Source organism: Pteropus alecto, unplaced genomic scaffold (assembly GCF_000325575.1).
Source record: "Pteropus alecto unplaced genomic scaffold, ASM32557v1 scaffold398, whole genome shotgun sequence".
Taxonomy (NCBI): domain Eukaryota; kingdom Metazoa; phylum Chordata; class Mammalia; order Chiroptera; family Pteropodidae; genus Pteropus; species Pteropus alecto.
This window is the reverse complement of record NW_006442497.1, coordinates 1140534-1155725: the sequence shown is the minus strand read 5'-3', so window position 1 is coordinate 1155725 and position 15192 is coordinate 1140534. Positions and strand designations below refer to the sequence as shown.

Genomic DNA, 15192 nt, shown 5'->3' with positions numbered 1-15192 from the left:
AACCTTACAAACCACCTCACCAGCCTTTCTCACTACCACTCCCTATGTCTCTTCTTCGCAGATAAAGAAAATGAAGCCTAGGGAAGGGAGAGGGTTCACCTACCATTCCCAGATGAGTTACCAGCAAAACTGGGAACGAAAGCATGTCTAACCCCAAGGCCTTTGTGCTTCGTCAGCCAAAGTCATTCCTAAGGAATTTATGCAATCCCCTTCCCTCCAATTTGTCCCCAGGGGGACCCTTCTAAGTCACAGCCTAATCTTGTCACTCACCTACATGATAGGTTGGCTGGATTAATTTACGGTTTTATTAGTCTCATGGACGTGCTCTACCACCTTAGAGAAATACTGGTTCAAGAAGAGCTGACAAAGATGTCTACTGAAGGACCACTAGTAATAGCAGAAAATTATAATCAACTATGAAGTCCACCAGCTTGGGAATTGGTGACATAAACCCCAGTAATTCTGTATCATGCAGCAATTTAAAGACCGAAGTGTATCTTCATGTCTTGGTATGGACATCCTTCAAGGCATACTAAGTGAAAAAAGCAAGTTACAGGGCTCCCCTGGCAGGGGCTGGAGTCCGGACTGTATCCTCCAGCAAGGACAGGCTCCCAGAGCTGTCTAGAGGCCCTGAGCCTTGGGTTACTGAGGCCCCACTGGCTCTGGGGCTAGTCCCACTCCTCCCCTCAGCCTTGACCACCTCCTGGCTGCCACAGCCCCACCTCAGCCAAGACCAGTGCCAGGAAACTATCCTGGCAGGTAGGAGCTAGTATCAGCTGGCCACTTCCTTCAGAGGGCTGGACACTCACCCGCTGGAAGACCAGGGTTTCGTGGTGGTCGAGGAAACTCGGAGAAGAGCCAATTTCATTTGATGAGGTGGAAGACAGAAGGGACAGGGTGCAGGTGGGCTGGAGAGATCATTGACCCCCTGCTGGCCCCTGCCCTCCCCCCACCCTCAGACTCTGAATATTTCAGTGAATGGGCTAGAGGACCAGGTCTCCTGCTACCTCCTGGAAATTTCCCCTGGGGGTCCCAGCCACATACATGCCTTTTTCCAGAAGCTGGTTTGAACTTGACAGTGGTCTATAGCACCTTACATGATTTGACCCCAGTCTACCCTCAAGCTCACCATATACTACTTTCTCCTTTCCTCCAGCCTCACTGGCCTATTCTCTGTTCACTAAAAAGGTCAGGTGACAGTGTTTTCCTCGATTACTTATATGACCGCCGCCTTCTTGTTTACCTTTATCTAGGTTCAAGTGTCAGCTCATCAGAAAGGCCTTCTCTCAACACACAATCTAAAGTAGCCACCTGCTCTGTCACTCAATTCACATCACCCTATTTCCATCATAGCACTTCCTACTATCTGAAATGACTTTGTTGTGTGCAGCCTGTCTCTGGATTGAGTGCTAAAAGGACAGGGATCTCTGTCTAATTCACCCTCTAATCTCAGTGCCTAGCAGAGTCCCTGCACTGTAAAGTGGAGCCCAGCAAGTATTTGTCATGTGAATGAATAAATGAATGACCACATGTACACATACCCTCCAGTGACACAGACCTGATGTGCAATAGATCTGAGTATACTTTTGCTGACTGGCTGAAGAATCAAATGGTTTCTGTGGAGGGGCCATTGATGGAGGCACTGGGATCTGTATTAACTTCTCTACAGAGAATATAACCACCCAGCTAAAGAACAAGTAAAACCTGCCCAATGAAAGGGAGTAGATCAGATTCATTCTAATTTTTACATTTATACAAAGGCTTGCCAAAATCCATGGATAAATTTTCAGGTAAAAATACTTTTAGGCAACAGATTCTGGTTTCAGGATCTGAGATCCAATTGCATCAGCAACTCATTAGCCATGCAACTCCTGGCAAGTCGGTCTGAATCTTATCTGTGTGACCCCCCTGCAGGCCTCAATTTTCCCACCTGCGAAATGGGGATAATAACAGTTAGTATAAATAACTCATCATAAGCACTCAACACGTTAATGATTGTCATAATTGCTGGGATTACCAATGGTATACCCATTTTACAAGGTTATATAATAAGTCCTCCTTGGTTTTGCTTTGAGATTGTTAACATGCTTTATAGGAACCCATACCCAGTTCCCCCTAAAAACAGATTTGGCTCTTTGAGACCCTTTGACTTTGTGTATGCCATGCCACTCCCTGGAAACCCATCAAGATCCCTCTCAGGGGTAACCCCCACTCCCATTCTCCTCTTAGTTAGCCCACTCATCCATTCAAGCAACATGGCCTGTGAGTTACAACTCTCTTGAGTGGCAGTCACGGAAAACCCACTGAGAGTCAGTGAGCAGAAAAGGAAGTGCTGTATGTAGGTCCTTGAGTGTCTCCTAGAACCCAGGGGCCTCAGAAACTGCCTGGAGCCAAGGAAGGGAGAGCTGCAGGGCATTCTTCCTTCTTTCTCTTGGTGCCTCAGCTCCCACTTTTTCTCTGGCTGCAAACCGGCTTTCTGTTTCACATCCACATGACAGACAGCTGTCGTCATCCATATTCCAAAACCTACATCTCCTCTGTTCAAGAGAGCGGCCTGGTGGAACTGGAAGTTCCTAGTCCTGAGTCCAAATGCCTGACTTCCTCCGATACTCTATTGGGATTGCCTTTGGTAAAGTGTCACTGGCGATTGCCTATAATCAAATCTAGAAGATGTTTTTCCTTTCTTAGCTGATGCCCTGCAATATTCAACCCATTGACCACCAGTGCTTTGAAACATTCTCCTACTTTGATATCTGTGACACCATGCTTTCCTGGGCTTCCTCCAGCCCCTCGGATGTTCCCTCTTAGTCTGCTTGTGGGACTCTTTGTCACGCAGCCTGGAAGTGCTGGTGTTTCCCAGGGCTCGGGCCTTGGCCCCTTCTCCATGCACTTTAAATTCGCCTGCATCCCATGGCTATACAACCGTCTCTCTGGGTTTCTCCCAGTTTTCTGGACACAGACGGACCTTCCTCCCCACCAGAGAGTCCTCATCCTCAATGAGCTTGACTCATGACCAGTACTTTGTTTCATATGGCAGGGAGCTCAGAATACAATCTCGGAGTTCCTATTAATTTCTTGTAGGTTTTGTAGCTTCAGGTGCCTGTACTTGTTGACAGTAGGATGTAAAAACTCTGGTCATTACTGTTACCCAAATATGATCCTGGTCTCCTGGGAGGGTGGCTCTGACCTTAGTGAGTCCAACTCTGGCACCCCCAGATCAGGCCAGAGAGGTGGTAACACAGGAAGATGACGGGATGTGAGCCTCTGGGTAAGGGCAAGTGCAGTCAACAGAACCCACAGAACAGAGAAGGATCCTAGATCGATTATTGGGAAGGCCAGCCTTCCTGAGACTTTCCCAGTGTGCTGAAGTCTGTGCTACTTGGAAGAATTCCAATGCCACATCCTTTGGGACAGGCCTCATAATCCTGTGAGGTTAGCACAAACTCTAAGGTCTGCCCTCTGAGCTGGGACTCTTCCAAGCCAGAGCAGAAGAGCACCAGAGACTTCCCAAGGGGAAGAGAGGACATGGGGAGTGCTGCATATTTGCTCAGCACCTGAGAGGTGATGCTCAGTATCTGGGCGGGCCGGTCACAGCCCAGATCGCACAAAGCTGATGCTCCCAGCCTTAAAGAGGGTTTCTCCATCCCAGATTAGGAACAGCCCTTGACGACAGCAAAGAATCTCTTAAACCTCTTGGGAGTCAGGCCTAAATCCTGTACTGTCTCTGTGCCTTTGTTCCCCAAGGGAACATCAAAGATCAGAAGGGCTCTAGGACATTTAGGCCAATCCTCTCACTTTACAGGAGCCTTAAGATGGGGAGGGGCTTTCTTGACAGTGTCAGAACTAGAATCCAGGTTTCCTGATCTCAGGCCACCAGCGCTCTGCTCAACACCAACTGGAAGTCCAATAAGTATTAGGGAACCGAATGTTAGGGCAGAGCACGGAAGCAGCTCCATATGTGGAAGGCATCGGGAAGGTGAGCTCTGCACTTAGACGGTAGGTGTTAGCAGAATGAATGAATGAATGAATGAATGGGCAGTTTCCCACAGCAAAGGTCTTCCTTTGACAATCACGCAGATGTATTCTTGAGCTGCTGTGACTCAGCAGAAGGCAGCCAGCTATAAGCAGAACTTGATTTGAAAAAAAATGGTAGGTATATGGAAACAGTCTTGGTGAAAACTTTTAAAGAGGTATGTAATATGTAACCATTAAAATAATTATAAGGATGATATAGCAACATGGAAAACTACTTGCAATGAACCTGAGCTTATGCCATGAGTACATCTGCATAGAAATTATGCGGGTATGGGGTAGGGAGTATTAAAAATGGCTCATATTTATTGAACACTTGCTTCCCTGTGGGTCACACTCTGTGTGAAGCCCTTCGCATACATTATCTCACTCAGCCCCACAGTGACTCAGCCCCACTGTGAGGTAGGAACTATTGGAGAACTTGAACTGAGGTATGTCTGACTTCAGAACCTGCTTTCTTACCCACTGATTTTGTTAAGAGTAGGCAGATCGCCAGATATGAGCAGAAAAGAGAGGAACTCACAAGGACACAAATGTGCTTGCCATGAACCCTGCTGGGCCCTTAGAGCTCAGAAACCACGATATCGTGGCCCAGAAACACAGATGTTCTTCCCCACAAGAACATATGTGCAGGCCAAGCCCTGTTTGTCCTTAACCTAACCCTATCCTCATTATACGGCTATTATAATAAATTAACATTGTGGTTAACACTGTACCCATCATGCACCTGACACCACATCATTTCGGTAAGGACAAAAACGGGTAAGAAAAGGGGTGTCTCCGAAGTTCCAAGAGACCACCCAGAACCATGAATGTGCCACCCCCAGTAAAGTCAGTAAAGTCCCCGCCCCACAAGAAAAGCGGGGCAGCTCCCTCTCATGCTTTCCCACTCTCCCATCTGAGAGTGCACTCTTGTTTTCAATAAACTTGAGCTGGCGCTTCAGCGCCTTCATTGTCTGTCCATGAATTCTTTCTCACGCCGATGACAAGATTCTGGTTAATTGTCTGGTGACAATTTGAATCTGTGGCAGGAATGAGAGTAATTTTTTTCTCTTCCTTTACCGTTACTTAAGTACAAAAACAAAAACAAAAATTCTGAATGATTACTAACTGGTCTGGAAACCAACACTAAACTCATACTCACTGTTTATATTCAGGAAAGAAAAGGCGATCAGGAAATCCTTTCTGCATGGTGGTGCTAACAGACATGCTCTCCCAGAAGCTGGAAAAACTTAGCTGTGGAGCCCAGAATGTTGCCTCCCTCTCTCCCAGGCTGGTAATCCTGAGACTGCAGTCCCTGGGATCTGTACACATGCCAAACACCCCCCATAAGCTGCCCCCACCCCTGCCCTGTCGGTGCTGGCACCTCTAGCCTTCCCAGAGTGTCACTCAGAGCTCCTCCTGCCAGAGCCACCCACCCCACAGCTGACATGCAGGCTCCCTAGTTCCCTTCAGCCCCACTCCAACCTGGGAACCAGAGACATCATCCCTCTGTTCCCCCTGACCCCAGGGAACAGCAACCTGGCCTACCTGCTGCTCCTCAAGCCCTATAACTAGATTGAATTTCTATGAGCTGGAGAGCCCTTTGGCCCTGTCTTGTCCTCATTTCTCCCAGAAGAAAGAGGTCCAGAGAGACACATTCGGGCATTGAGGAAGGCTTAAGGGGACTCTTGACCCGGGGCAACTCCCCTCTCATCTATGTCCTGTAAGACTTGAATAGGCTTCCTGTGGACCGGTCTGGGTCTAAGTCAGCAGTCACATTATTTCCAGGGGAAAAGGAATCTCGAGAGCCGAGAGAAATGTTTGTATCCCCTCTCAAGAGTAAGAAGATGGGCATGGTCTGAATAAGGGATCCAGTCCAACTACTGAATTGAAATGAATCCGAACTAAAATGTCTTGGACGCCTCCCCCAAAGCCCCAAGTCCTGTGATATTCTCGGAATGGCCTGTGCTAACACATGGAATTTAACTGTTAAACAACAACCACACCAGCCGCACCAGCAGCACAGAGCCTTGCACACAAATCCCAGCTCCAGAGCAGGTTGGAATCCCGGCCGAGGGGTTGTGGTGGGCTGACTGGAAGTGCTGCCTACCTGAAATAAGAGTTCAGTACTACTGTTTTACGACACGGTTTAATGAGAATCTGAACTAGTCCTACTTTTAGCAGACAGCATCAGGGCGGAGGCCCCCAGCCCATTCCCCGTGGTCATCCCCATCCCGCAGTGGGATGGACTTCCTCATGGGCATACACAGGACCTCATCGATGTAGATGGTGTTCTCCTTGACCTGGATCTCCTCCTGCAGGGCAAGCTGTCTGCGATTCAGCCCTTTCAGCTCCACCTGAGCTTGGGCTAATGTTTCATTTAATCTAGGAGAAGAGGAAGAACATAAGGGAATAATTTATCATTCTGCATCGCTTTTTCGGGGGCGGGGGGGTGGGGGGAAGGAATGTATTCATGTGTTCAGTGCAGAAGCCAAATAAGCATGTCCTCTTCCCTCGCCTCCACAAGACAGAGATTTCGAATTAGTGGCCACAGGCCAGATTCACGAGATAGACAGCTCCATAAACTGCCAACATTTAAGACTGTACATTTTACCTAAATGTCTGGATTTAGACTTCTTTAGAAAAATTTAAACTCTGGCGTCCATTTTCTGCATGGCAGCAATTGGCTGGAGTTAGAAAGGAGTCCCTTGCCTGTCCTCTAGAAAGGAATCCCTCAAACATTATAGATACAAATGAGCTCATGCCTAGCAGGCTTCACCCACCACAGAATCTGCCCAGCCCTGTTCACAATCCAGGTTTAAATGGGGTCCCAGTGGTGTTCCACCTACCAGCTGCCAGCCTACCTTGCAACATTATGGGTGATCTCATGAACCTCCTTGATCAACCTATACTGTGCCACGTCACGACACAGTTCCACGTTAGGCCGATATGTCCTGGTCTCCAGGCGTGTATGAGCCACCTTGGCAGGCCCTTCTTGGTCAAGGATGGCTTTTTCAAGAACTGTAACATTTTTCTCTTGGGAAGCAATCTCTTCCATGACCTTACAAAAAGGATTAGAGTAGGTGAGGCCAAGTTGTACTCCTCGAAACTCAACAGCAGGGACTCTTAGGAGGTCTCTGTGATCATTTAAATTAGGAAAACAGGACCTCAGATTTCTACTTAAGCAGGGCACCAGAATGAGTCTGATCTCTCTTCCCTGTAGCAGTGACTGCTGGTGGGCAAGGCAACTCACCCAGCTTTAGAACTTCACAGACGGAATGAACGTGACCGGCCACTGTTGCCTCATCTCCTTCTCAAATAATATGAATTCCCTGAAGAATGCCCTCAGCTGCGACTGGAAGCTGCCCATTTACCTTGGTACAAAGTACCTGTGTATCACGAACAGAAAGCTGCCTATTTCCTTATCAACTCACTCACTAGCACCAGTTCTGCCCCCTTAGAGGCCTGAAGAGTGTGAGCAGTTCAATCTGAGTTTTGTTGGTTTCTTTGAGGGTGGCTTTGTTCATAAAAAGATTAGTTAGAAGTTACTTGAGTTATTAGATTAATATTTAACTAGCTTAAAATTTCTTTCTTTCTTAAGCTTTAAAAAAAAAATAACTTTACATCATGGAAATTTCCAAACATACACAAAAGTAGCCAGTATAATGAATCTAAGGTACCCATTGTCAGTTTAAGCAATGATCATCAATACATGCCAATCTTGTTTCTTCTATAACTCCATCTCCGCCCACTAGCTTAATTGTTTTAAAGCAAATCCCAGATATTATATCATTTCAGTCTTAAATACTTGAGTACATGTTTCTAAGATATAAGGATTCTTCTATTGTCTTTTAACATAACTAATGCTGTCGCAAATGGCAAGATTTCATTTTTTTATGGCGGAAGAATATTCCGTTGTACACACACACACACACACACACACGCACACCACAAAAGAATGATTCTTCAAGATTACCTAATAGCTAGTCTTCATATTTCCATGATTGTCCCGTATTTTCTTGTAAGAGTGAGTTTGTTCAAATTAGAATCCAAATGAGTCCACACATTGCATTTTAAGCCTTTTCTTAACATTTCTTAAGCGTTTCTTAAGTTAAATTCACAGATATTATAGTATTTTTAAATTTAACAAATGTTAACAATCACTTTAAATTTATTTTGATTAATAGTTGCTCCCACTTCAAGCTTGGGTAAAATCCTTCGAACATTTATTTAAAGCAGCATTTATAAATTTGATATACAACAAATATATAGCATTTGCGAATTTGATAGAAAACTTTTTAGAAATACTTGAATTGTCTTAACAAACAAGGCCTTCTGAAGGTCTCAAAAGAACTTGTCAATCTAGTAAACTAGTAAAAATAATTAATCTTAAATTCTCGTAAATATCTTAAGTCTTCAAACTTAAAATTTCAGCTAAAATCATAAGGCTAAATTATTTAATTAAATATTTTGTTATAACTTTAAAATAAAACAGGTCAAATTTTCTTAAATTTTACAGATACTTAAAATATCCAAAATAGAGATTCTTTAAAATAAAACTGCTAATATCACGTATTAGATCAAGAATCAGCAAACTATGGCCTATGGGCCAAATCCAATCTGCCACCTGTTTTTGTACAGACTGAAATAAGAATTTTTTTTGAATTAATAGACTAGATTTTTTAGAGCAGTTTTAGACTTACAGCAAAACTGAGCAGGAAGTATAGAGTACCCATATACCCTCTCTTCCCCCACACAGTTTCCCTTATTATGAACATCTTGAGTTAATGTGGCACATTTGTTACAACTGATGAACCAGTACTGTTACATCATCATTAACTAAAGTTTATAGTTTACATTAGGGTTCACTCTTTGTGTTGCACATTCTATGAGTTTTGACAAATGTATAAATTATATACATTTGGTATCCACCAATATAGTATCATCCAGAATTTATCGTCCTAAAAAACAAACAAACCTATGCTCCTCTTTTTTCATCCCTCCTTCACTCCCCAACCCCCATCTGAAGTTCTGACAATCATTTACCTTTTTACTGTATCAATAGTTTTGCCTTTTCCAGAATATCATATAGTTTGAATCATACAGTATGATTCATACAGTATGAATTTCACATTGGCTTCTTTCATTTAGCAATATGCATGTAAGATTCCTCCATGTCTTTCTGAGACTTGATGGCTCATTTCTTTTTATCACTGAATAATATTCCATTCTATAGGTATAGCACAATTCGTTTATTCATTTATCTATCAAAAGACATCTTGGTTGCTTCCAAGCTTTGGAAGTTATGAATAAAGCTGCTATAAATATTCATACAGGTTTTTGTGTGGACATGTTTTCAACGCATTTGGCTAAATACCAAGGAGTGAGTTTGCTGAATCATATGTGTATGTTTAGTTTTACAAGAAACTGCCAAACTGTCTTTCAAAGTGGCTGTAACATTTTACATTACCACCAGCAATGAGAGTTCTCATTGCATTTGGTGTTGTCAATGTTCTCTACAGGTGTGTAGTGTATCTCGTTGTTTTAATTTGCAATCCCTAATGACATGACGTTGAGCATCTTTTCACATGCTTAATTGCCATCTGTATATTTTCTTTGGTAAGGTATCTGTTCAGATCTTTTGTCTATTTTTTATTGGACTGTTTATTTCTTTATTGTTTAGTTTTAAGAGTTTTTTGTATATTTTGGATAATAGCCCTTTATCAGATACGTGTTTTGTAAATATTTTCCCCTAGTCTGTGGCTTGTCTCTTCATTCTCTTTTAAAAGAAAGGTTTTTACATTTTTAAATAGTTGAAAAATCAAAAGACGAATAATATTTTGTGTCATGTGAAAAATATATGAAATTCAAATTTTAATTTCCATAAAAAAAGTTTTATTGGAACACAGCCATGCTCATTCATGTATATATGGCTGCTTTTAAATCACAATGGCAGAGTTAAGAAGCTGCAACAGACTGTGTATATTACTCTCCTTGCCTTGTGTTACTGTCCAGAGTACTAGAAATCCCAACGACACGGTTACAACTTGACAGCTTTCCAAGTGTTATGTGTATCACCATACAGTGATGTCTTATTTTTTTTATTACCAGTACATACTCGTCACGCTAAAGTAAGAAAAATGGGCTTCATGTGTTGTACTTTTAAGGTGCAGTGAGTAATAGATTTTAATTAGGTAGCAAAACATTGTGTTTATTATGCAATGACACTACAGCTATGCTGAAAGAATACAACATATGTCATTACCAGACTATGCATCATCATGATAGTCCCAACTCACAGGAGAGCAATAATCAGAAAAATTAGAAATTCAAAACAGAATGTCCCATCACCCCAGAATATCTTCACAAAAATGAAAATGAGGCTGCAATCAAGTAAGGTTGAAAGTGGCTCATTTGTTATCCAAGCAAGGAAAGTCGATTACCGATTGTGAGTTATTTGAATCATGTTCGATCACAGCAGCTGAGGAAGGGTGTCCAGAGAATATAAATTTGTTTAAGATTATTAGTCTTTCTGCAATAATAGTTACCTGAAAAGTTAAGGACACTGGGAACAACATCAATAGTCAATTAAAAACAAGGCACATGATTTTGGATGGTTTTCTTTTGCTCTTCATGAGTTAAGTGTTCTGATGCTGCTCAGTTGTTTATTTAAGGAGTCAGTGCTGAGTTTGAAGTAGCTAAAGAATCGGCCTCTATGAATGGTATTATGAAATAACTACAGGTGAGGCTATTTTCAAAAAGTTGAGAAAATACTAATTCGATACAAACTGAAATAAAATCTGCTAAGAAGTGTTATAGCTGATAATGGCACAAATATGTGTGGAGCAGAAAGAGGATTAGTTGAACACATTTACGGAGCTTGTGGAAATGCATGCTATTTAAAGCCTCTGGATATTCATAGTATTATTCATCAGAAAGTACTTTGCAGAAAATATAATACTACTGGATATTATTAAACCAGTAGCATCGACAATGAACTTCATTAACTCTCATGGATTTGATCATCATTGGTTCTGTGAATGTTTGTCAGAAATATAAGCTGAGTCTGCGGCCACGCCACCCTGAACAAGCCCGATCCCATCTGATCTCAGAAGCTAAACAAGGTCGGGCCTGGTTAGTACTTGGACAGGAGACCACCTAGGAAGACCAGGTGCTATAGGAGTAAAAAATAAAAAATAAGGGATTGTAAGCTGACAAGGTCCTTGCAATCTGTGAGGTCAACCAAGGGTTGCCTAGACTAAAAAAAATAAAAAATAATAATAAATAAAAATAAGTAAAATAAATAAAATTTAAAAAAAGAAATATAAGCTGAATATCCTGACTTGCTGTAATGCTCAGCAAGTCAATGGTTTAGCAGCAGTAAAATTTTCTTATGATTTATTTTTAGCTGAGGGCCAAGAATGAAATTGTTTTTAACAAGAACCACCACCATCAACCACTATTATCAAACACTGAATGGTTTTTGGAAATTAACTTCTGATGCAGACTTAATATTATTTCTTAATGAATCCAACCTAAAATCACAAGGCAAGACAGCACTTAAAAGCAAAGCTTAAACTGTGGTAAAGTCATTTCTATGAGTAACGTGATTTGAATCACAAGTAATGTCGAGCTGCTTTATATACTCCCTGTGCTGTCAAAAGTTAAAACTAGAAGCAAGGCCTCCATTCCCACACATATTTGCAGCAGATATATTTTCCAACTTTCAGCAGTGTTTTTTTGGACCTCAATGCAAGTGCAAAGGAAATTTCCATATTTCAAAATCCACTTAGCTGTGTAATTGAAGAGCTTCTACCTACCCTTCAAATGGAAGTGATTAATCTGAAATGTAATGACATGCTAAAAGGCCAATATCCAAAAGGAGAAGAATCTAACAGAATTCTATAAAGGCCTTCCAAGTGATGAATATGTTCAATGATCATATGTTTATAGACTGTTATCAGTGCTTGGCAGTACCTATCTGAATGAAAAGACATTTTCAAAGATGAAATATATATAAAATCTCATTACAGATGGGCATTAACAAATGAACATTTGCAATAGATTTTGACAGGAAATATTATCACAGAATGACCTTTGATTACATTCTGGCTTGTCCTGCTCATCACATAAGTAAACCTTGTCTGACAACTAGACTCTGGGTTTCAAGAGGGCAAAGTATGAATGCTGCAGAAGGACAAGGCTTTGGGAGTTGAGCAGGCCTGAGCTCTAGCCCCAGGCTGCCAGCAATGCACCCTGCTACCTGGGGTCCTTTCTGCTCTCTATGTCTCAATTTCATCGTCAGTAAAATGCAGGAGTTGGGTTAGTGTCCTCATGTTATAGGTGAGGTATGAGGCTCCGAGAGCTTGAGGGATCTGTGTGAGTCACTCAGCTGGTCTGTCATGGGACTGGATTTGGACCCACATCTTTGGTCCAAATCCAGCACTTGTGCTACTAGACTAGACTTCTCAGTGTCCCTGAGTTTAAACTCTGGGATGGTCATACATGCTCAGGATCCAGGGGTGAGGGAGGGAGGTATACTGGAGCAAGCTCACGTGGCCTCTGATGGTTAAATACTCAGGAACTTTGCAAGACCACTGTTAAATGGGTAGCTTAAAATCAACTGTGGTGGAAGTATTTACACCATGGAAATCAGCAAATTCTACAAATCAGGGTGTTTTGTTTTGTTTTATTTTGTTTTGTTTTGTTTTGTTTTTGAGAGCCATTTTACCAGTACACCACTGGTAACCAGGAGAGACAACCAGCCAGAATCCTGAAGTTGCAACTGGATTTGGAGAAATTGGTTGCATTCAACTCACGGAACTTCAGAGTCATAAATGATATCTAAGATTATGTAGTTCATCTCCATATTTCACAAAAGGAGAAACCGAGGCCCAGAGGGAAGAGATGGCATATGCTTTGCAGTCATGAGTGACAAAGGAGGCCCAGAGTGGGGCCAAGAACCACCCTGGTCCTCAAAAACCCAAAGCCTGCTGCTGCGATGGAGAGATGCGAATGACTCTTATTCCCAAGATCACAAGCACAGCCAGCTGCCTGGCCCTAAGGGCTTTCCAGGTTTCCATGGTGAAACACTTGAACGTGCTCTCCCACGTTCTCTGTAGGGAGCTCACCTTGGCCAGATGAACAGCCAGCTTGTCCCTGGCATCCTTGGTCTCCTTCAAGCCATTCTTAAATGCTGTGTCCACCACGTCACATTGCTTGCGCAGGTCATTGGCCGTCTGGGACAGGATTCGGTCCACCAGGGCCTTCAGTGTCAGGGAGTTGTTTCTCTGCTTGTCAGCCTTCTCCACATTGGTGTTGGAGAAGTCCAACCAGTCTTCTAGACTCACGGAGCTGAAACAGAACCCATGCGTTTGTTCACGGCATATCTGGGCTGGGAAGGAGCTATGGGAATGGGACAAACTCCTGGAGGTCTACTGGAAGCTAAGCCTCCCTACAGGGGCAATAACTTTCACTTTGGGGAAATCTACTTTGTGCCAGGCACTGGACTGGCACTTCACAGATGTCATCACAATGGCCTAATGAGCTAACTTTTATAACCCCCATTTTACAGATGAGGAAAATTGAGGCTCAGAAAGATGAAGTAACAATTTGAGCATTAAAATAAATGACAGTAGTAACAGATGAATAAAATAGGAAACCTTGAGTCCATATACTGATATAAATAAGTGAATAAATTGCTAGTTTAACAAGGAACTGCTCTGTATAACAACATTGATGAATCTCAAAATAACGTTGATTGGAAAACTGACACGCACAAATTAGATAGTGTATGATGCTACTTAATAAGCATAAAAGCAGGCAAAACAAACTTATTAGAAGTCAGGAATGTGGTTACCTTTGGAGAGGAGAGACAGGTTATCGATCAAGAGGGAATAGGGTAGGAGTTTCTGTGGTGGTGGTAATGTTTCATTTCTTGACCAGGTTGGTGGTTCCACGAGGACTGGTCACTATGATTAGTGCCAGCCTCTGTGATGACCCCCAATGATCGTTGCCTCTTGGAATTCACACCTTTGCGTAAGCTCCTCCCTTGAGTTGTGGGATGAACTTATTGACTCATTTCTCACAAACAGAAGTGATTAGATGTCATTTTGGGGATTAGGTTAAAAGGAGACTGTGACTTTTGTCTTGGGTGCACTCTCTCTCCTGCTTCTTCTTGGATCACTCACTGTGAGGGAAGACAGTTGCCATGTCCTGAGACAGCCCTGGGGAGAGGCTCACATGGCAGGGCCTGACATAACCACATGAGTTGACCTGGAAGTGGATCCCCACCCCCACCCAGTCGAGCCTTCAGATAAGACCACAGACCAGCAGAAAGCCTGACTACAGCCTCATGGGATGTGAGCCAGAGGCACCTGCTAAGCAATGCCTGGGTTCCTTACCCACAGAAACTGTGAGATAATATATGTTTATTGTTTTAAGCTAAGTTTGGGGGTAATTTGCTATATAGCAAAAGATAATATAATAATTAAACTGTATGTATATTATTATTTGTGTATTTTTCTATATGTATGTTTTACCTCAAAAAGAAGGTTTAAAAATTAGAATGAGTTAGGTCTGTGATGTAATGTTAATTGAAAATCGTAAGTTAGATGTTCCAGAAAAGGTACATAATATAATCCCATTTTTGCCAACAAAACAAAATTTGTGTGTGAGTATACACATATGTTTGTATAAACATACAGATAACATTGGTTATTTCAAGGAGTAATAATGGAGGGAAATTATTAAGTTGTCCTTTATGTTTTTAGATTCTTTCAACACAAATAGGTAAAAGAATAAATTTTAAGTATTTTAAAGATTTTATATCAGACTTTCTTAAAGTGGGGCCTAAGCTGGAGGACCAAGGACTCCGCCCTGTCTCAGGGTGGTCAAGACTCAGCACCTGCCTTTGTCCAAGCCTGCCTCTTCCTAGCTCCCGGCCTGAGGTCAGGATGATGTGCTAGCTCTTGCCTGCCTGTCTGGTAAGCACTAGGACATTACATAGCAGGGAGGAAGACAGCATAGCCAGGCCAGCAGTCAGGGACCCACTCACTTTGGTTCAACCCTCACGACATTCTCGGAATATTTGATGTTTGGTGAGTTGTTGTTGAGTGAGAAGCAGATATCGTCAATGGTCAGGGCCACAAACTTGTCCTTCAAATCCTTTTCAAGATT

At 42.5% G+C, this 15192-nt stretch overlaps 1 protein-coding gene and 1 pseudogene across 1 annotated transcript in view; one reads left to right on the top strand and one right to left on the bottom strand.

Moving 5' to 3' along the window:
• Positions 1-6144: 6144 nt before the first annotated feature.
• Positions 6145-15192, bottom strand: part of TEKT1 (tektin 1) — a 19040-nt gene continuing 9992 nt past the window's right edge. Inside the window, exons 5-8 of the mRNA XM_006922218.3 lie at positions 15071-15191; positions 13146-13368; positions 6879-7075; positions 6145-6399 (exon numbers count right to left, since the gene is read on the bottom strand). Of these exons, the coding sequence (XP_006922280.1) occupies positions 6192-6399; positions 6879-7075; positions 13146-13368; positions 15071-15191 (749 nt within the window). The 3' untranslated portion in view covers positions 6145-6191. The remainder of the gene's footprint in view (positions 6400-6878; positions 7076-13145; positions 13369-15070; position 15192) is intronic.
• Positions 11079-11197, top strand: LOC112471493 (annotated as a pseudogene).